Below are 20,389 nucleotides of genomic sequence, written 5' to 3'. Positions count from 1 at the left end.
ATTTTACCTTGCTGTATTACCTTTTTGTGTGTATAGTGCTAGTCTTTTAGTGTAATAAGTAATGTAGAAGGGTGAATAATACTTGGTCTGAATCCACTGTCTTCTCTGTTCATTGGTGGAGTGTGTCTGCGTGCCTGCTTTAATGTGTTACTTCTGATGTGCAGTTCTGTGGTGCTCACTGACCCTCCTGGAGGAGAGACAATACATCAAATACCTTGTATATTAAATAAAACATGGACATCTGTCGTATTTACAGAATTTTGTTAAACTGAAGCTCTCTTTTGTCAGTAAGTGTGATATAGGTGCTTTGAATTTCTCTTGAAACTGGAACCTCATGAGAAGGCAGTATACATACCAGAGGCAAGCTTTTCCCACTTGGGTGGGAATAATGAAGCATCAAAGGACCTTGCAGCATTCCCTATTTTTCCTGTCTGGTGTGGCCTTTATTCTTGTCAAAGGAATATCTGCAGCATCTTGCAAGTGCAAGTCCTGCATTTGGTATCATCTTTTATCTTTCACTACGTGTAGATTTGTGAAAGCACTTAAAAGTGTTTTGTTACTGTTTTGTTTTAATTAAATAATGAATTTTCTACTGTCATGTAGCATTGCTCGTCTTAAGCATAAGAAAGTAGTACATAAAATGTTGTGGGTCATCTGGCCTTATTTAACAGGAGTACTGTTACTTTCTTCAGAGTTGTTTAGATAAAGCTGAAGGTGACCTGATAAAGATTATTCACTCTTTGGAAAGGATGGATTTCCAGAATGCACCGTTTTCATTATTGCAGACTTCTGGCCAGATATGCCCCTGAAACTGCTGCTGAAACATTTTTAGCTTTCAGCAGCCTTCCTTTATGGAAGAGATATGACTCTGATCCATCTTTAGGATGATTACATTTAGTCACGGGGAAACTATCTGTTGCAACTATTTCCAAGAAATATGAGCTATTGGTCTGAGGTTATCATTGTGACAGTGCTTAGTTGAGACTATAATGCTTGCAAATAGATTTTGAAGGAAGTCCGACTGTGTAGAATTGTATTTACTTTGCTCCCAAACAGATTTTCTCCTAATGAGAGTTGGATGAACACAGCTGCTCTACTTCAGATTGCATTGAAAGCTTTAGAAGTAATTTCGTCTGCATGGATTTTTTTTTTTTTTCCTGAAATGGCGAATAAAACAAAATCTAGAAGGCAAGGAAAGCTGGTGAGAGAAGTTAGCATTTCAATCCATTATCCTGAGGCCTAGCACAGTGAGTTGAGATCACTTCCATGCTCTCCACAAGCAATCTTTACTAAGGGAACATGAGAATTTTTGTTGCATTTAATCCTGTGCGGCAAAAATGTGATACCACCTATGGATTCAGAATGTCTCTTTTGCATTTGTTTAAGTCGTCCTGGGGAAGCATATCTTTGTAGTTATGTCATAATTGCTTCCAGTAAAAATAATAACATAGGGACCTTCTTTGAGTAGTAGTCGTCTTCATTCTGGCTTTAAAATTCCTAAGTTACATAGGCTTGGCAGTTTCAAATTGAGTTGATAAGTCCTTTCAGTGCTTGATTAAGAAGCAAAGCAATTCATCCAGAAAAAATTTGTTTGCTGTAATGATCAGGTGCTGGTAGATCCATGAATTTGTTTTCCAAAAATGGTTAAATGATTTTGAATCCATGTGAAGTCCTTGGACTCCTAACTACTTCTGATTCAGTGAGGCAGGACCGTGTGACAGCTGTTAGCACTTTCCTGAAGCCGAAATCTCCAAGTAAGTGGTTCAAACAAAGCCTGTTTTTTGGAGAAGGGTGGTTTTTGTTTTTATATCTCCTGAGCAAGTTCTGGTTGGCTTTTTGTACACGTGTGAGTGTTAGAATGTACTAGCTGTCTCTGCAGAGCTGTCTTACAAATTCTAGCACCTTTTTTTTCCCAAAGCTTTGCTAAATATTTTTTGCTTCCTTTTAATTTTGTTGTCACAACTGTTCAGTTTTTTCAAATTGTGAAACCTGTCAAGCCCCCATGACGTGTGATATGACACTCAGTTCTTGATTGAGCTGTGATCTAATCATCATGTGTTTTGCATCATTTTTACCAGGAATTCCAGGTAGCTTCAGAAAAGCAGTCTATCATACTAAGTAAAACTCAACCTTAGTTTATGTGGTAAGCTTTAGGATGGGACTTGGGTTGGTTCATCGCCACTGAAACCAACTTATGGAGAGAGACAGTGGTGAATTCTGTCCTGTGACTGACAAAAATTGAAACAGAGAAGCAGAGAAAGTAGGAGGAAAATAGCAGTATTAACTAACAGCAATTAAAGGCAACGGTTGAAATTCTCCCCAGGAGCAGAGGGCAAAAAACTTCTGGGAATTACTTTTGCTCAAATGCTATGTTGTATAAATTTCTGCATACCATTACAGTGCTTGCTCAGAGCTTCTCTATTTGTCAACAGTCAAGGCAATTGTATGTTTCAATAGGAAAATGATGAAGTGAATATGAACCAAAATGTTGTTAAACTTAATGGATTCTCAGATTAACAGCTTTCATGAAAATATTTCAGTGGAGCAGCAAGACAAATTACGTCTAAACAGCTTTTTGTGCTATGACTTAGTATGCAAACGGGATGAGGTAAACTACCCTTAATTACATTTCAGGTCATTACTTGGCTTACTTTGCTTCAAAAGCTAGCAGGAGGCCAATGTATGGAAACTCAGAGTTGTGAGTAGGATTTAGAGCAAGGCAGACTGGGGCAGTTCCCCATGTGAAGGTGACAACAGTTCCTGGCCCAGTTTTAACTCAGAACAGATTTGGTTGTTTGGGCAGTGGTAGCTGAGCAGCTGTTCCCCATTTTTCTTTGGGGAACCAGCATTGGTGGGGAGCAGGGGGATTTCAGCAGGCTTGGTGTTTTGCCTAGCACTCTGAGATATGTTTGCCAGTGCTGGTTGAGGCTTACGAGTTTATTGTGTGGCAGAGTAATGGACCCTCTCTGGGGACTTAGCCCAGTTCCCCATGTCCTGCAGAGTGCTGCAAGCAGCATCAGCCTTCTAGAACAGCAGAGCAGGCTTAATATCAGTTGCAGTTGATAAAAATTAGTTTGTCTGATTTCTCTTGTAGTGTCCTCTTTTAGTGATATCTCTTCTTGTATGCTTTCACATGTAATATGTGAGGCAACATATCCTCTTTTGAAGTATTTTCTTCTTGCTTGTTTTTGCTTAAGGTTTAGAGGAATATAAAATCATGCATGTATCCTTCATTTTTAGGCTTCTGCATATCCAAAAAATAATAATGAAACACAGGGAAAATATTGGATTTTCTTCATCTTTTACTATTTCTAGGAAAACACTCAGCTGAACACTTCTGTATGATTTCAGCTTAAGTCTCGTTGTCCTTTCTGTAGCCAAAGGTGAACTGTCCAGCTACAGAAGATCTCTTCCTACTTCACATTCCTGAAAATTAGATCATCCATTAACTCAGTTCACCAGGCAGCACCTTACATTAAAAATACATGCCAGTACTGTTCTGAAGTAAAATAAAGTATTTTGGAGGTTGGCAACATGTTTAACATTTGATACCCAACACGCTTTTCTCGTGCAAAGTAAATAGTTGTAATTAACTTCAAAGATTGTTTTTCCCCTAACAGTAAATTTCACTGAACAGATTTGTGTTAGTCCAGCATTAGAAATGAAATTAAAGTGCCACTTATACATAGATTAAACAAAAAAAAGAAGCCAGCTTGCAAGTATAATGCATTGTTGCCCTCTTCTTTTTTTGCTGGAGTGGAGATAGAGATGTAGAACGTGAATTGTGTGGGGGAGAAAAATCTTCAGGAGTCTTAATTCTTCCTCAAAACTGATTGAGTGGTAGAGAAAAAGCTAGTGTTTGGGGAGAGAGAGTTTTCAAAATCTATCCAAGTGGCTCTTAAGCTTAATCTTGTGCGTGTTTGTGGATGAGATAGCATCATGAACTTTTCCTGTGCTTTTTTTTCCTGACAGTGAGCTTCATACATGTTCTAGAAGGGTCAGATCTAGCAGTGATTTCTGAAGGAGGCCGTTATATTACGGATGTGCCCAGCAGTGCGGCAGAGCTGTGGAAAGGCAAGGCGAAGAGAAGGGTTCTCATCCATGCTTACACGTTCCTTCTCGCTGAGTTCAGTACGTTGATTGCTGAGATTGCATAGCAGAGGATTTTTGCTTTTGGAGTATGCTTGTAAAATCGAGACATTTGCATTCCACTGCACGGAGGTAACTTGTGAAATGACTTTCAGGGAAATAAATGTGATGTGATCTCTTACTTCATAAGAACCCAAACACTTAGACAATTGAACTGTCAGAGTGGGTGGATCAAAACAGAGCCTGCTTACATAAGATCTTGCATATTTTAGTTTTTATTGTGATTGCTTACAGGATGGAGGGTTCAACACAGATTTAACAAGATATAGATACGTTATGCTTAAAATGCTGTACTTTTTGAGAGGAAGGAGGAATGTTGGGGGTTTGTTTTCTTTGAGAGGAGGTTACATGCTAGTATTGGACACGGATCGGGTGGTGGGACAGTTGGAGTTTCTCTGCTTTTTCTGAGTACACAATTTAAATGGTGTCTTTGAGCCACAACATTTTTTTTCCAGTGGTAAGGAAAGCACTCATTTCTGTGACAGAACATTGAAATGTTACGGTCTGACCGCAATCAATATACATAAACAGACTTTCTTGTGCTCTGTACTGAGCGTTATCCAGCTGGACTGCTCTTCTGCCTTGATATTGAAAGGTCTTGTCAAATGCCAGTAAAGTTGCTCAGTGTTTAGGGTAGATTTCACAGGTGTGTGGTTGGGCACTTCAGACTCACTTGGGTAATAGCCAGAGAGCTTTGCTGAGTAGCCCCAGCTGCAAATTGGCCCTGCCAGTGTTGTGCAGTGTACTCGGAGTGAATGCTTAGGGACCTCTTTCTAAAATTGAGCCAGGGTTAGTTGTACTCTAAGTTCACAGGGTTGTTTTTAGCACGCTCACTTTCCTGTCAAAACTGAATTTTGATCCTGTTTTAATTTTATCTCAGAACTTCCTGCCTTAGAAGTGGCTTCAGGAGCTCTTAATTGGGACTGTGTGCTTGAAACCTGGACCCTTGCACAGGCTTTTTCTTCTTTTGCTGTGGATGTGAGAACTTTCAGCATTATACTTAAAGGGGTGTGTAACATAAAAAGGGAATTCTGAATTCTTACATTCGGAGTGTTTTATGAGCTAGCACTTACAGTTGTACTTTCATGGACCCTTGCAGCGCCCTGGACAGAAAACTGATGAGTTTGGGATGACTCATGTGTAATAGTTTATTTTAATTCAGGGGGAATGGAAAAAGCCAATCTCTTCTGGTTTTTCTGTTTTTCCTGCCCTTTGTAATGAAGCTGTATGACATGCGCCTGCAGACAATTCCCGTATGCTATCCGGTTACTTCCAGTCTCCGTTGTGGAAAAGAGAAGAAAGTGGCAATTCTGATATCTGGGAACATGCGGTAAATCATCTCTGCCTCGGTTTCCAGGAGTAGAAAGGCACTGAGAAAAATGTTCCCTTTCATGTTGCTTTGTGATTCTTATCTCACTCCCCACTGTTTCTTTCTTCTCCAACTTTAGAAAATCAGCTGTTCTCTCCTTGGTTTTTCTTTTCCTCAGAAATGTGCTCTGAAGTACAGGGTTCTTATGTAAGTTGCCTTTTACTAGTGCGTATTTGCATGCATTTACATACACGCTTAATGTATGTCAACATAATCCAACCTTTGTCATGTAAAATTAAAAACCGAACACTTGAATGACAAGTCAATTGAGAGAGGATCAACCGGGCACCTTCAGCAACTGAAACACCTTGTCAGCTATCCGCAGACTGAAATCAAGGTAGTGAAGCTTTGAGGGCAGCTGTTGATCCAGTTTCTGTGTTTCCATCATCCCTGTTTCTGCACAACTCTTTGCAGATGCTGTAAAGAGAAAAGTTAAGGAGGGCAGGAGCACTTCCATAGCAAGTTGGGCTGGATGGCTTTAAAGGATGGAGTAGGACTGGCTTACAGAGACATTGCTCAGCTGGAATTCTTCTGGTCATTGCATTGAAATCATATGTTAATAAAATTGTATTAGAAATATTTAGTGTTTAAAACCAACAGGTATTTTGTCTGACTAATATGCTTACACTTTTTTTTTTTTGCCTTCTTGTAGCTTGAAGTGGCTGTTCTGTTTTACCTACAATTTCCATTGTTTATTTATTTGTTAGGTAATGCTTGGTGGGTGTTGGCAGTTTTAAATCTGATCTTTTTAAAGTCCTAAACTTTGAAGGGACTTTACCAGACAGCATTTAACATCTTAAAATACTGTTTCATTTTAAAATTTGGGATTTTTATGTTAGACCTAATTGATATGTGCAAGTAATAGCTTTGTAATACTGCACAGAATTGCTTTGACATAAGATGCTCATCAGCTGGGTCCTATAATGAAACTTGCATTTAGATTTTGATGTGTACAATAGTGCTGGTACAGTAGTCTATTGTAGGAAGTGTCATACTTAAAATGCTTTAACTTAATAGGAATGTAGATCACCATATGCTTTTAGATATGCTGTAGAATACCAAATTTAATTTTTTCTAATGAAAGAGCAGGTAGAAAATCTTCTTACTTGGAACTTGAATACATTTAATGTGCAGAAATAGTTTAATCATCTTGAGGTTTATGGCATTTTAGTCTAGAATACATTGACAGCATTCGTATTATACGTGACATTCATATTAAACAATGCTTAATTTAGTGTGCTCAAAAGTTCTTGTTCCTCTGGAGCTGTGTATTTAAAATATTTGACTATCTACATATTCCAGCCTCATGTTAAGGCAGGTAAATATTGGACTGTGGGGAGCTTTGCTCAACTTCTGCTGGTAAGGAGCAGAGATTTCTTTGTCGTAATGCTAAGGCATACAGATGAACTTTGAACTTCTGCCAGGGGCTGTCATTGTTCCTCCTCTGAGAAGCGTGCATTCAAGTAGTTATTTTGAGCTTACTTGCTGCGCTTCATGCTGAGCATCTAATGCTGATAAAACCTGAAAGCTGCTGTTAGCTTCAGTGGAGTCATCGGTGCAACTTTGTTCTTGAATTCCATCAAGGCTCCAGCTTTGCCTAGAACAGTTGGTTAGCTCAGAGCTTTTGCCAGTACAGCAATTACATTAGACTTGGAATGCCAAGGATTTTACTCTGCGTGTGGCTTTATTGTGCTTTGGGGTTGTGGTAACTAGAAGTCAGTTTTGCGTGACTTCACAAACAGTGCATTTCCAGCATTCTCTTCAACTGTGCTTTGTGGGGATTGAATTGGGGAAGAAAGGGGAAAGGTGAATTCTGCAGACCTTGGGTCCTATCCTACTGAAGTTATGCTTTTTTCCAAGCTGTGATACCACTAGCATATTTGTGAAACATAACTTTTTGATCCTATCTGTTCAATTTTCGTTTGTTTTTTTTAGTATTAGTGCATGCAGTTGGAAATGGGTGCAGAAAGTTGGATTTCCATCCTAATCACGGATAGCATGAAATATGTTGATAAAGTAGTCTTGGAATTACAGAAAATATTTGTCCCTCTGTCTGATCACATCTCTTGTATTAGATGTGTGCTGCTCTAAACTTATCTTAAGCCAAAACAATTGGTAGAATATCTCACTGAGGAACTTCTTGAACATCTTTATTAAATGAATCTGAAGCTCAAGATGAGAGGGCTGTTTTAGGCAGTATTTCCTGGAATCCTGGATACCAGTAACATAGTTTTTTTTATAGCCCTGTTCAAGCATGGGAGAAAGAAGACTTCTCCTGGTGGTTCAATTATCTTTTCTCTGCAGAAGTGTGGTATGGTGCTTTCCCAGTTGAGTTTTATTACTGAAGGTGATTCTTTATGAATGGAACTTCATGAGCCTTCTTCAAACTGAAGCATTTAATTATTTGGGTGTAATACTAGAGTTTAACTTACACTTCATTGTTTCTAATGCAAGCAAAAGTGAGTGCATCAAGTGTGCTCTGAGTGTTGTAGTCTTTTATTGTTTTTTTCCTGAAACAGCCCTGTCTGCCTGCATGCAGCTTGCTTAAATTTCCTGTAGACAAGTGAGGAGAGTGGCAAGTGCATTGGGCTGAGCTTAAGTGTGGAGACCTCTGTTTCAGCCACAGGAGTGCTCTGCAGGGAAAGCTGAAGACTGGATGAAGAGTTTAAGAGTAGGTGGGTTTTAAGTAAGCCTTTGGGATGTGTTCTTTGGCTTTTGTTTACTCGTGCTATACTGTAACTGATAAAAAGCTTCAAAATACTTAAGATCTGCAATTCATTTGTTAAGATGAAAGCAATTGGACTCCAAGGCTTTTAGATCTTCTGCCTCTGCACAGTAATCCAGATGAACTTGTGCTGCTTGCTTTTAATTGCAGGCAGCATCCTGTTCACCATTGCACCTAGATCATCCTGGCACTGAAGTTGTGCTATGTCAACAATGAGTCTAAGCATGTTCTGCTGAATCATTGTTCCTTTTAATTCCCTCAGAAGCTATTGGCAGGCTGATATTGAGATTTTGATACTATACTTATTGAAACCATTTTCCTCTGAAGAAACACCCAATACCTGATAGAAATACTGCTAAATCTAGCTTGCAATGTCCTTTCAATGGTTTATACCATGTTTTCAGGTCTCTTGTGTGGAAGTAGTGAGAATAAGACATAGGAAATGATTAAGTGAACTTTGAGGGGGAGAAAAAACAGGGAGAGTTACTTTCTGTACTAAGAAATTCATTTTTTTCTTCTAGTGAGGATTTAATCAGGATTATTGGTATAGAACTGGTGACTGTGTTTTATTGCATCATATCACACAGTGATGATTCCTGTCTTTAAGGATGATCTTTGAGTAAAGTTAAGCTTCATAAAGACTGAAAGCCTGTCTGTCTTCTATTCTGTTTTGTCTCATAGAGAACATTTCAGAAAAAGCTGAATTGAGACAGTAAAAAAAAAAAAAAAACCAAAACACTTTGTGTCTCAGGTGAAAAGTTGTCAGGCTTCAAGTATTAGGGCTCGAACTGCTAATTTCTAAAGAAATAAACCACTTCAGCTTTTTCCCCAGTTCTCATATTAGTACAGAGAGCACCAAAATGCTGCAAAAGTCTGTGCTAATAGTTATGTGCCCATAGAAACAGTGTGGTGATGTCTGAGTCCCTGTTCCACAGAGCAATACAGAATCAATCAGCAGTGTTAAATCCTGTAGGAATTTGTAAGAGTCTAAGCAGATTTGAGTGCAAAAATTCAAGTTCTTAGTTTTGGAATGGTTTTGCTAGTTAAACTTTACCTTATACATGCTTGATCTGTTATCTTTGCAAAAACATCCTTTGATTGCTGATAGATGCTACTAGTTGAATTCTTGGTATTGAATATAAATAAATGTAAAACCTGCTGATTTTGAACTTTTTTCTTAAATTATAAATGTGATTTCTTCAGCAAGGAAAAAAACAATTAGCATGTGAACTTTCTAAGTAGGCTTTCTTGATATATTTTTTTAAATAAAAATGAGAATAGTGAAGTAATTTTGGGATTTTTACTTGTGGTTTTTGTGCTTTCTGTGCTTGCTTTTTTTTTTAAATCCACCTCACTGCTTTATTTTTACACATCTCATTGCACTGGGACCTTTGCCTGAAGTCATCACGACTACGCTTAGTGTGACTACAGTGAAAGGGGAAGCAACCTTATATGACTGAAATGCTTCAAAAGTATTGCAGGAAATAGCTTTCTCTGTGTTTAATTAAAGGATTTGGGCAGAAGTAGAAATCTGCAGAAGAATGGTAGTAAGGGTTCAGGAATGATTTACCAGCCTCTACTTGCTGTGTACTAAGAGATATGGTGTAGTAGGGAAGTATTGGTGGTAGGTGTATGGTTGGGCTTAGATGATTTTGAAGGTCATTTCTTTTCCAATCTTGGTGATTCTACGCGTGTGGTGGTTGTGTGTTGGGGGTCTGTAGGAAAGTCTGGGGCAAGGTTTTTCCCATAGTCAGAGCAATGGTGTTCCAGGTAGGCACTGAGAATCCACTTTCTCTGTTGATTTCACCACCTCAGCTGGGAAACCAGCTGGCTTTCCTCACCAGATTCCAACATCTTCAAACTGGTTCTTGCTTTTGACTTGAATGTGGAGGATATGGGGGGAGGGGGGAAGCAAACAACATGATACTTGATTAGTGTTAGTGTGGGAAGTGTCTTGTTTCTGAAATTACTTACTGAAAGCCATAGGTGGGCTTAATTACATATCCTCTCCAGTAACTATGATGCAGGTTTGGTCTCCACGCGCTCTTCCTGTGTTCTCTGTACAGAGCTGCTCACCCTGAGGTGTTGCTGTGGCCTTTCTTTTTGGTCAGAGGGAGACAAGAAATGCAAGCAGCTTGGTTTGCCTGAAAAGGCTTAGGGACAGCTTACAGTGAGCAGCTGATGTGGTAGCGTTGATGCAGTGTTGGCCTTAGGCCAAGGGCTTGGCCACGTGCAGATGAGAATATCGACCTCTATTGCTGGCCCAGCTGCAGCTGAAAAAGACCATCCCTAAGTCAGGGCTGAGACTGAGTCCTTCAGTCCCTTCTGAAAAGCCTTGAACTTGGACACTGTTGCCACTGAGCATTCAGCCTTTGATACCATTAGTACCTGAGAGTGCTCAGCAAAGGCAGCCTGGTCCTCCCTGTGAGCTGCCCAGCTGTGCTCAGAACTGCTGGCTTTCATTCTGTCAGACCAACGTTAGCAATAAAAATAAAAGCTGCTGCACAGAAGTGAATGTGTCTCTTATGGCAACTCTTTCCTCCACTCTTATTTTGGTAATGTCTTAAATAGTTTTTTAGAGGCAGACTTCATTGGCTGTACTTCTATAACAGGGTGGAATGGTAACTTGCAACTTAATCAGCCATAGAGCTTTGAGAGCTTTCTCCTCCAAATATTCTTCAGGTCCCATAACGAGCTGGTATATCATAATTTCTGATGGTAATATATTCCATATGCCTTCTATTGGTAGGATGAAGAGCTCTACTTAGTACCCAAAGCAAGTGGCTGTGGGTATTTAGTAAGATTTGAAGGCTTTGCTCTAGGTAAGAGTCAGTGTGTGGTTTAGTGGTGGCTTCCTCGAGCTGCTCGTTGCCAAGTCATCATGATTTAAGATCACTGAAGGGTGTCTGTCCCATCCATGCTTCTTGTGAGTGGTTCATGGTTATAGAGAGCTGTCCTACCGTTCTGATCAAATTCCCTGTTTCTCTCTGTCCTTGTTTTAAATACCAGTAGTTTCCCTCCAGGACTTAGGACAAGCTAAAACTGAGAGGAATTCAACCATGAATGTCAAGATAGCCAAATGAGTGGTCCGTTTGTAATTCCTTGAGGCATCTCCTCTAATGCTTCGTGCGGAACAAAAGTCCTGTTGTGGGTGTGCTTAGGAGCTGCAGTAGTTCTGGAGTTCTGACAAGAATGAAAAATAATCTTTTTATGGTTTCTTGCTAAAACGCTCCAACTGTTCTGGTTAGGCTTAACATTTGAAAAACATTTTCTGGTATGCAAGACTTGTAGATGTTCTGGCATATTTGTCTCCTCTCTGATCGAGGCAACAATAATTATTTTCCTGCTTTTGGCAGGATTTGAATATGTGTTTCAAGTCACAAAGGAGCATCGATACCTTTTTATCTGCACAACTGACAGCTTCAGTATAACATCACAGGGCCCACTGGAAACTTGTCTGCTCCCTCTGGGTGTAGTTAAAACTGAAGGGAATTCATAACGTGAATCTCACACTGTCTTCTGAATCTCAAGTGGGAAGTCTGAGGCAGAAGGTGATTTCAGAACAGATGATCCTTTTTCACCAGCAATGATAGGTTGCTTAATTGATGTGTGGTGGTGGCACTGATGATACTGTAACTCGTGCCCTTTGATCCTTGGCCTAAAGGTATTCTGGTGAAGTTCTCATTGTCCCATCCCTTCTGTATCTGGTTAGGGAAAAGGTCATTTGCACTAATTGCTGGGGCCTTCTCATTGGCTTATTTTTCAAGTCGTAAAAAGCACGGGTACACGTGAGTCTTCCTTTTCTTCCTGCTCCCTCGGTGCCAGCGGTGCTCCGGCAGGAGCCGGCTGTGGGGCAGTGTGACACTCTGCCACCTGCTGCTCTCCTCGGTGAAGTGAGGAGCAGCGATCCTAGTGCTCGCTGCACCTTTCTCGAGTCCCATTCCTCTGTTGTTGTGGCTGTAATTCCGTAACCTGCTGGCGTTTCAGTTTTTCCTGCCTTTATGCTCTTTCGTCAGCAAGTCGCTGAGCCATTAAGCACTGTTCAGGCTTATCTGTCAGTCCACAAATTTGCTTCTCTTCAATCAGCTTTTACTCTGAATTACTTGCAAAACTTCAGTGCATTTAGAGATCTTTACTTAACCTCTATTTAAAAACAAAAGAAACCAGCAGTTTCTGAAGGTTTTTTTGTAATTTGCCAGATAATAAAGCATTTTGATACTGTTGAGTCTGAATGGTAGCAACCCTTTGGTAGGAAGAAAACTGAATGATACATGAGCTGATTGCATCTCAGGCAATATCATGTGATCCAACATCAAATGTAGGTTTTGCAAGTTATATAGTGCTGTAGACAAGAAGAGGAAGAGAGAAACCTTTTGCTATAATGAAATACACTCAATACTTTAGTTTTGTGTGTTCTCATCAAGAATCTTTCAGCTTTAATGTAGCAGGATAGGCAGAATTTGTTAGGAAAACACGTCTGAAGTGCTTAAAAGTTGAAGGGACTGTTGTAAAAACCTTTGTAGCTGGAAACTTTTACTCTGGTAATTTTTCCATCAAATCTGTCTGTGATGTGAGAGGAAAGGACAGTTTGTACCTAGCATGGAGACTTTGTGATAGCTCTGTTCTGACTTTCCTAGTAAACATTTACTAATGATGCTAATTATTAATGTGACTTGGAACTTAACTACCTCTGAATTTACCTGAAGTTTGGAAAACTTCCATTTAGATGCTACCGGGTGTTTTTACAGGCCCAGCTGTACTTAACTTCATGGAGCCTAGCTCAAGAAAATAAATGGTTTAATCTGGTTCCAGGAAGCAGGCTTGTCTTCTTCCTGGCTCTTTTCCTGTAGCTTTTCTGAAGATTCTCTAATTTTCCAGCACCCTTTGTGAAGTGCGAGCACCTGCTGTCAGATCCCAGTAATCATTTTGCCAGTGCAGTACATCGGGTAATGTTACTTCTCTCTTTCTGAGTGTTCTCGTGTTTCGTGCCAAGGCTGCAGCACTGCAGTGGGATCTCGTGTACTTTGTTATCCACTTAGTAATCCAACAGAATTTCTGAAGATTGGTGTTTCCCACCTAGAAACATGCCATGGGAGACGACCTTCCTTGAAATATCACTTTTGAGTTGAAACTGTCCATAGTCCTGGTGACTGTTCCTTGTGCAGCCATACTTTTGACAATTCACAGGCACTTTGTATTGCATTACAGACATTTTTATTGTCTTTTTTGTTGTGTAACAGATTCTTTGATCAGTGGTTTGCAGCATAAAGTCTATCATTCTGCACGGACTAGATAAACTATCGCTTTAGTAACCATGATTTTTGTGTTTCATATTGATTTGGCTTTTGTGTTTAGTTAGGGTTGTGTTGATCTATTTTACTCACTTGTATTCCCTAACAGTACGATGGCTTTATAAAAAATAGATATGCTCTACTTCTTTCTGTTCTGTTGGGCTTAAGAGAAGTGCTTAATTGCAGCTTCTATTGTTGGATTTGAATTTGCTTGATAATGAAGTTACTGCTTTCTTGAGGCACCTAGATTTTTATTGGCACTGAGGTTTCTCTTTTAGCTTCAAGCAACATTAACATTCCTGCAAATCCAAACTACGAGCAGGCATTGGTAGTCTAAATGATACTGTTTATTAGAACTGAGCAAGGCTTGAGGCTAACTATGTCTAGGCATTGGCTTACTAATCTGTAAGGAAGATACGGGAAGGCTACTTCTTAAGTAAGGGGGTAAGAATTGACATGAGGAAGGTGAGGGTGAGGGAATTACAGTGGAGTGGCCATGTGGTAGGTGTCTTCTGTCTTAAGTGATCTGAAGGCAAGAGTAGACTCATTAAGACAAATGAGCTGTTGTATGAACAAGATAAGTAATGGCAAGTTGTAGTAATAATGTGCAGCACTTGTCACTGCTGTAGTTTAATTAGTGCTGTTCTGAAAATATTGGAATTAGGAGAGAGGATCAACTCCCTGATTTTCTGGAGAACCAATCAGTTATTAGTGCTTTGACTTATTAATTTAAGAATTTTGTTAAATGTTAGTGTAGGAAAATAAATGGTTTATCTTGCCTTGTGATTTGGAAAATACCTTAAGTTACAGTAGCCTTTGGTTCTTCATCCACGAGAAGTCCTTTGCAGAGTTTCACTAGTACTGGTGTCCTTCAAGAAATCTCAACTTATTTAACTTCAACGTGATTACCTTACCTATGTTAATATGTTTTGGTGAATCCAAATATAAGGGCTGGATTTTATGGGGTTTGATATGATAACTTGAAATAGATAAATTCATCAGATTAGGATGAATGAATCGTGCTTCTTCATATCCATGTCCTAAAGGGACGTGGTTCTATTACAGACATGAGAGAGATGCTTGTCTTTGTGTTGTCCTTATTAACAATGGTTTTTACCAGAAACCATTTTTACCAGAATGTTCTTAATAGATAGTAGAATCTGAGCCACATAAACCATCATTTAACATATTTGGTCTAATTGTTAGCCTTGCTTATAATCTAAATCATAAATAGTGAATTCATTGTAAATATAGGCAAAAATACTTCACCATCTTTGAAGTTATCAGACCAAAGCAGGGTCTTTCAGGCGTTGCATCTGTGCGCATTGTGGCTTTCATTGTGTACTACCTCTGCTTTGGCATTCGGACTGAACAGATGGGCTGAAGGAAGAGTAGTAACTGTACACTAGCTATTAAAGCTATTCAGCTGTGATGGTAAGGATGGGTGGAAATGCAAAGGTGTGAGTGTGCATGCAGTGCATCGCCCCCTTTTGCACATACCAAATGAAGGTAAGAGTATCAACTACTTGATTCTGAAGCTGCTGTCACTCCTTTCACTGCGGTTCATAGCTAAGGAACTTTGTGATGAAGTCCCAGGATGACTTGAATGAAACAGGAAGAAATTTTCCATGATTAAATGGATGTTTTTGTTTCCATTTCAGGAAAGCCCCACAGCATTGGCAGCTCCGAGCGGATTCAGCTCTCAGGAATGTACAATGTTCGAAAAGGGAAAATACATTTGCCAGTCAACAGATGGACAAGACGTCAAGCTATCCTTTGTGGAACATGCCTAATTGTCTCATCAGTGAAAGAAAGCCAGACGGGAAAGATGCATGTCCTCCCTTTAATTGGTGGCAAAGTAAGATTATATTTTTACTCTTATTTTATGTATTCGTTTGCTTAATCCCTATCTTTTTATTCATGGAGGAGATCACCTTCATTTGCCATGATTCCTAACCCCTCACAAAAGCTTGTGTCTGGAGAGAAAATCAGTTTCTGGGAGAAAATCAGAATATATAACTAATTCTTCATTGCTGAGAAATTCATACTTAATGGTGTGGAATGTTTGGATTGAAATGCTAAGGAAAAGTGAGGGGGATACATTCAGCTGCCTTGCATGCAGTGTTTTATATACGTAATAGTGTTTCATATGTATAAAAGCTCACAAACAAAGGATACAATAATCTGTAGTTTGTTTGGAGTTTACTATGTCTTTTAATCTGTTTTTATCCATGTCGTGTTACTCTAAGACCTGAAAATTAGAAGTAACAGCACATTTTATTTGTGTTTTGGGGTTGGTTTTCTGGTTTTTCATTTTCATCATTATTAGTGTAGTGATCTATTACAAGCTTGCAGCAGCAAACATTCATTTACAAAAAGCTGAAACTGGCTTTTTGTTTTCTGATGAAATGTATCTGAAACACAGGAGATTGTCTAAACATAGGGAAGTTCTTTCCCTCTTCCCCCCTTCATCAGTGACCAAGCATTGACATAAGCTGCCCAGAGTAGTTGGAGAGTCTTCCTCTTAGAGCTATTCAAAAGTTGCCTGGTCATGGTCCTGGGCAACCTGCTCTAGGTGACCCTGCTTGAGCAAGGGAAGTGGACACGATAACCTTCAGAGATCCTTTCCACCTTCAACTGTTCTTAGATCTGTAGAACTTTAATGAAAGCAGTAAGATTTATATCCTTACTATTTCAGCCTGAATATAGTTTGAGTGCTATTATTGACTTAGCCAAGGTAATGGGAACAGAATCATTAGTCTGAGAATGAATTCGCACCTGAAATAGTGCTGTTTTACTTCCTATACTGTTAAGTTTGAGAAAAAAAGATGCCTAATATAATATGTGCAGACTGAAGTAGATGTGTTATTTTACTATCCACATCGCTACTATAACTTCTGTGAGTTCTTTTCTCTCATGCTTCCATGATTCTTCAGCTCCTCCATGGAAGTACCAAAGTAGAGACTTTCCCCCCCCTTTTTAGCAGCAGTGTGTGAACTCTGGCAGTGAGCTTTATTCCTGGCTGCAGCACGCTGAAGAGAATTCTGGTCCTTGTTGGCCTTTTTTGAGAAGAAAAAGTGTATTTACGCAGGAATACATCACAAAACATAAAACACAAAGACTGTAAAGCTGAAAGCTGACAGCAAATTTTTAAAGAAAAGGAGAACCAAGCAAAGAAAAAAAAACTGTACTGAGGGCTTCTGCTGACAAAGCTCGAGTGGAGGATGCTTGGCACAGAATTCAGTGTTTTTTAAATTATTATTCAGAAAATATTCTTTCTAAACCTCATAAGTACTCTGCACTTCCTGGTTTGCAAAGGCTTTCCAGAAAGCCGTGCTGAGGCACTGAAACCATAAGTTGTGTGGGACTGCGCGTGTGTGGTAGCAGGATGATGTATTCTGGGGTGTTTTTAGCGAGTTGAGAAATGCCAAAGAATTTAATTGGGGTGTAAGAGAAGCATTTGGTAAAGCTTCACTTTAATAATCAGGAGCATAAATTGTGCTCCCTTAGGTTGCATAAAGACAGCTGTGGATTGAAAGCCTTCTGTGATGCTCAGTCTCTTAAGATGTCATTTTTGGCTATTTCCTTCTTTAGGATGGTTTCTTTACATCTTGCATGCTGTACTGAAGATAGCAACCAGAAATAAGGTTGCAGATACATTGGGGAAAGAAATTTCCAACAAAACACCCCCAAAAAACCAGTTTAAAGGAAGCAATCTCCAGAGAAACATTAAATGTTGAGAATAGCAGCATATTTTAATTCAGTATTGCCATCCATTACCAGTTTAAACTTGAGCTGTTGCCAGATTTATCTGCCTGCTGCATCTCCAGTTTCCATCTTTTTTTCATATGACAAGAGAGTAAATCATGTGGCTAGGAATTTTTTTCAGACATTTTGTTTGTTTTAAAAGTTTATCTAGTATTCTAGAACAGACAAACAAGCTTAAAGGTTTTGTTGTGTTCTTACTTGTTGCTTGTGTAGATTGCATGAATATTTGACAGTTAAGATCCAGCTTATGTACTTGAGAGTGGTTAGTACAGTTCTACTTGAAGAACTCCTCTTGGACACACATGAATTTTCTCTGGGGTGCTCTGTAGAGAGATTTTAGTTTCTTGCTCACTAACAGTTTTATGCCTTTGTTGTAGGTGGAAGAAGTGAAAAAGCACCAGCACTGCTTAGCATTCAGCTCTTCTGGACCTCAAAGCCAGACTTACTACATTTGTTTTGATAACTTCACTGAATATTTACGATGGCTTCGACAAGCATCAAAGGTGAGAACATTAATTCCTGAATGAAATTTATAGTGTTACCCACAGTTCTATCCTCCATACAGCAGTGTAGTCTTCTGGGTTCACATTATTATGAACTTGTGCTGCTCTTTGTGGTGCACAGAAGGGAGTTCTTTGGTACGTCTTGATAATGGGTAATAGCAAGGTGAATTTTTCTGTCTATGCTGAGACTTCTGTGCTCTGATTGTGTAGGCAAAGTGCTGTGTTAAATTGTCTCCCTTTTTTCATCTGATTCATCTGGATGGATGGAGTGAAATCATTAGAACATGAATGATGACAAATAACTGTCAGAATTCAAATTTAAAAGGCTATATTGAAAAATTGACAAAATTTTAGGTTTTATTAATTAGCTCCCAACGCAGATCCCAAAGCCTGCATTCCTAGAGCTAAAGGGTTGTTTCCTTGCTCGGTTGCTGAATCACTCCTCAGTTTTAGAATTGATTTTTTTTTTTTTTTTTTTTAAATAAGCAAAAATTTTACGTCAGACAAACTTACTGATTAATTCTTTCCTAAGGAAGTTTTATACTGTTACAGTAGGCATTTTTAATGGGAATTTATATCTTGCATTATTTCCTTTGACGCTTCAGTTCCACTTTGCATTGTTGAAAGGCTGGGGTTTGTTTTGGGATTTTTTTTTTTTTTTTTTTTTTAATTCTTTTGTTTTTTTAAAACCCTATACTAAATCTTTTTTTAAGTATTTTTTGTTTTTTTACTCATTTGTTTTTTTTTTTTTTTTTTTTTTTTTTATTATACAAGTTCTTTTGTTGTGTGGTTAGCAATCTTTGGTTTTCTAGAGGTTCCTAAACTGTTCCTTTATTATTACTTGATGGGGCCGTTCACGTTCTTTGCTATGTTAAAGCAACTAGTTTTTGTGTAATACTATTTGGAAATACTTCTGGCACACTAGAACTGTTTGGTCTTTTTAGATTGCAGCGATGAATCTGTCCAGCATACTGCCAGTGGTACAGCCTGAGTTGCATGGGCTTTTTTAAGAGACCTGATTATTTTGTCAAGCTTGCTTTTGAGCAATAACTATTGCACCTCCAAGCACCGCATCACTTAAAGTATCCTTTGTGTTCTCTAAGTTTAAATTCTTTAAGAAGACTTTGTTTTGGCATCCCTACTGGGTCTGTTCAGACTCAAGGTACAAATGCCCAGTGCATGTTTGTGAGACGGTGTGGTATGGTCTGTCAGATCCATGAGTGCTTGCTGCTTTGGGGTTCTGTCTGGGAGAGTCATGTCCTTTCATCTCTAGAGTCTTCAACATCGGATAAATGAAAGGCAAACCTAATGAGTGAGAGAGGAAACAGTGCAAAACAATGAACTTTAGAAGTAGGGATAAATAGCCAGAAAGCCCTTCTGAGTTACTGTCAGCATAAGCTCACTCGGTGCCTTGCTGTGCTTCCCTTTTTCTCTCTGGTTCATCCAAATGACTAACAGCATTGGGAAGGTAGCCAGTATGAGAACATATCCCCGTGCACTCATGAGATCCTCCTGTTTTTCTTATGTAAGGGGAGAAGTAAAATGTAGTTTGCGTCTCTTCAGGCCCTCAGAATTGAGGAAACTCTACTTTTTTTTTAAAACTCACTTTAAGAAAAAAAATGAGGCTTAATTTTCTCCAACCACTCCTCCATCTTCCCAAAAATGAGAATTAGCTTTCAGGATTTCTGGAGACTGCATGTTGCCACTTCTATTTGCCTTTTTAATGTTTGGGTTTTCTATCCTTAGACTGAAAGACATAAGCATGATTGTATGCAAGACAGCTGTGTGGGAAGCACTGTGCTGTAACAGTTCCTGAAGAATAGAAACAGAAAAACTAGTAATGCTGGGAAGAAACTCTAACTTAGTCCAGCTGATGCTGCCCATGTCCAAATGCTTAACTGTGAGGTTAATCGTTACCAATCTACATGCACAAATAAGTTTCATTTTCATGTAGTTCAGGCAAACCAAGGCTGTCATGCAGAGGACAAAATAAAATTACATGAGGTAGGCTGCCTCAGGTGCTGTGAACACAGAAGCTGCTTGAGTTCAGAGAAGTTTAAATGTTCTTACTAACCACAAAAAGGCTGTATAAAGTATTGTATGTCTGAAGGCAAGCAAATTTAGGAGGGAAAATATGTCTCTCCAGCGCACAGCTTGTAGTTGCGTTCTGTGGGTTACACAACCTCAATTTAAAAAGAACCTGGATGAAATGCTTGCACTTTCATAAATTCTGAATAGTGTCTGAGTGTATTTTGAACATTACAGTTTGCTGACAGTTTTGAAACATTAATTTAGTTACATTAACTGATAGCTTTTTTTATAGTCCTTCATGCTCCTGCTGCATGCTGCTAAAAACGGAGGTTTGTGATGCTTGCTTTGATGTAAATTTCAGAATAGAAAGCAATCTTGGGTAAAATACTTCATTAGAATTTCTCAATTCAATTTTTAACTATGCAAAAATACTTCATGTTGTTTGTGTACCTCAGAAGAGCCAAATGGTGCTATTTTAACTTGCGGGGCCTAATCTTGAAAGGAGACTTTGCAAAGAATGCTTGCTCTGCAGTCTTTTTCCCCAAAGAATATT

At 39.0% G+C, this 20,389-nt stretch overlaps 1 protein-coding gene across 1 annotated transcript in view; it reads left to right on the top strand.

Moving 5' to 3' along the window:
* Nucleotides 1-20,389, top strand: part of PHLPP1 (PH domain and leucine rich repeat protein phosphatase 1) — a 131,251-nt gene that overhangs the window by 56,860 nt on the left and 54,002 nt on the right. Inside the window, exons 2-3 of the mRNA XM_042868708.1 lie at nucleotides 15,196-15,392; nucleotides 17,680-17,805. Of these exons, the coding sequence (XP_042724642.1) occupies nucleotides 15,196-15,392; nucleotides 17,680-17,805 (323 nt within the window). The remainder of the gene's footprint in view (nucleotides 1-15,195; nucleotides 15,393-17,679; nucleotides 17,806-20,389) is intronic.

Source organism: Lagopus leucura, unplaced genomic scaffold (genome assembly GCF_019238085.1).
Source record: "Lagopus leucura isolate 7727_CA_CO unplaced genomic scaffold, USGS_WTPT01 Super-Scaffold_100002, whole genome shotgun sequence".
NCBI classification, from domain to species: Eukaryota; Metazoa; Chordata; class Aves; order Galliformes; family Phasianidae; genus Lagopus; species Lagopus leucura.
This window is presented reverse-complemented; position numbering and strand designations above follow the sequence as displayed.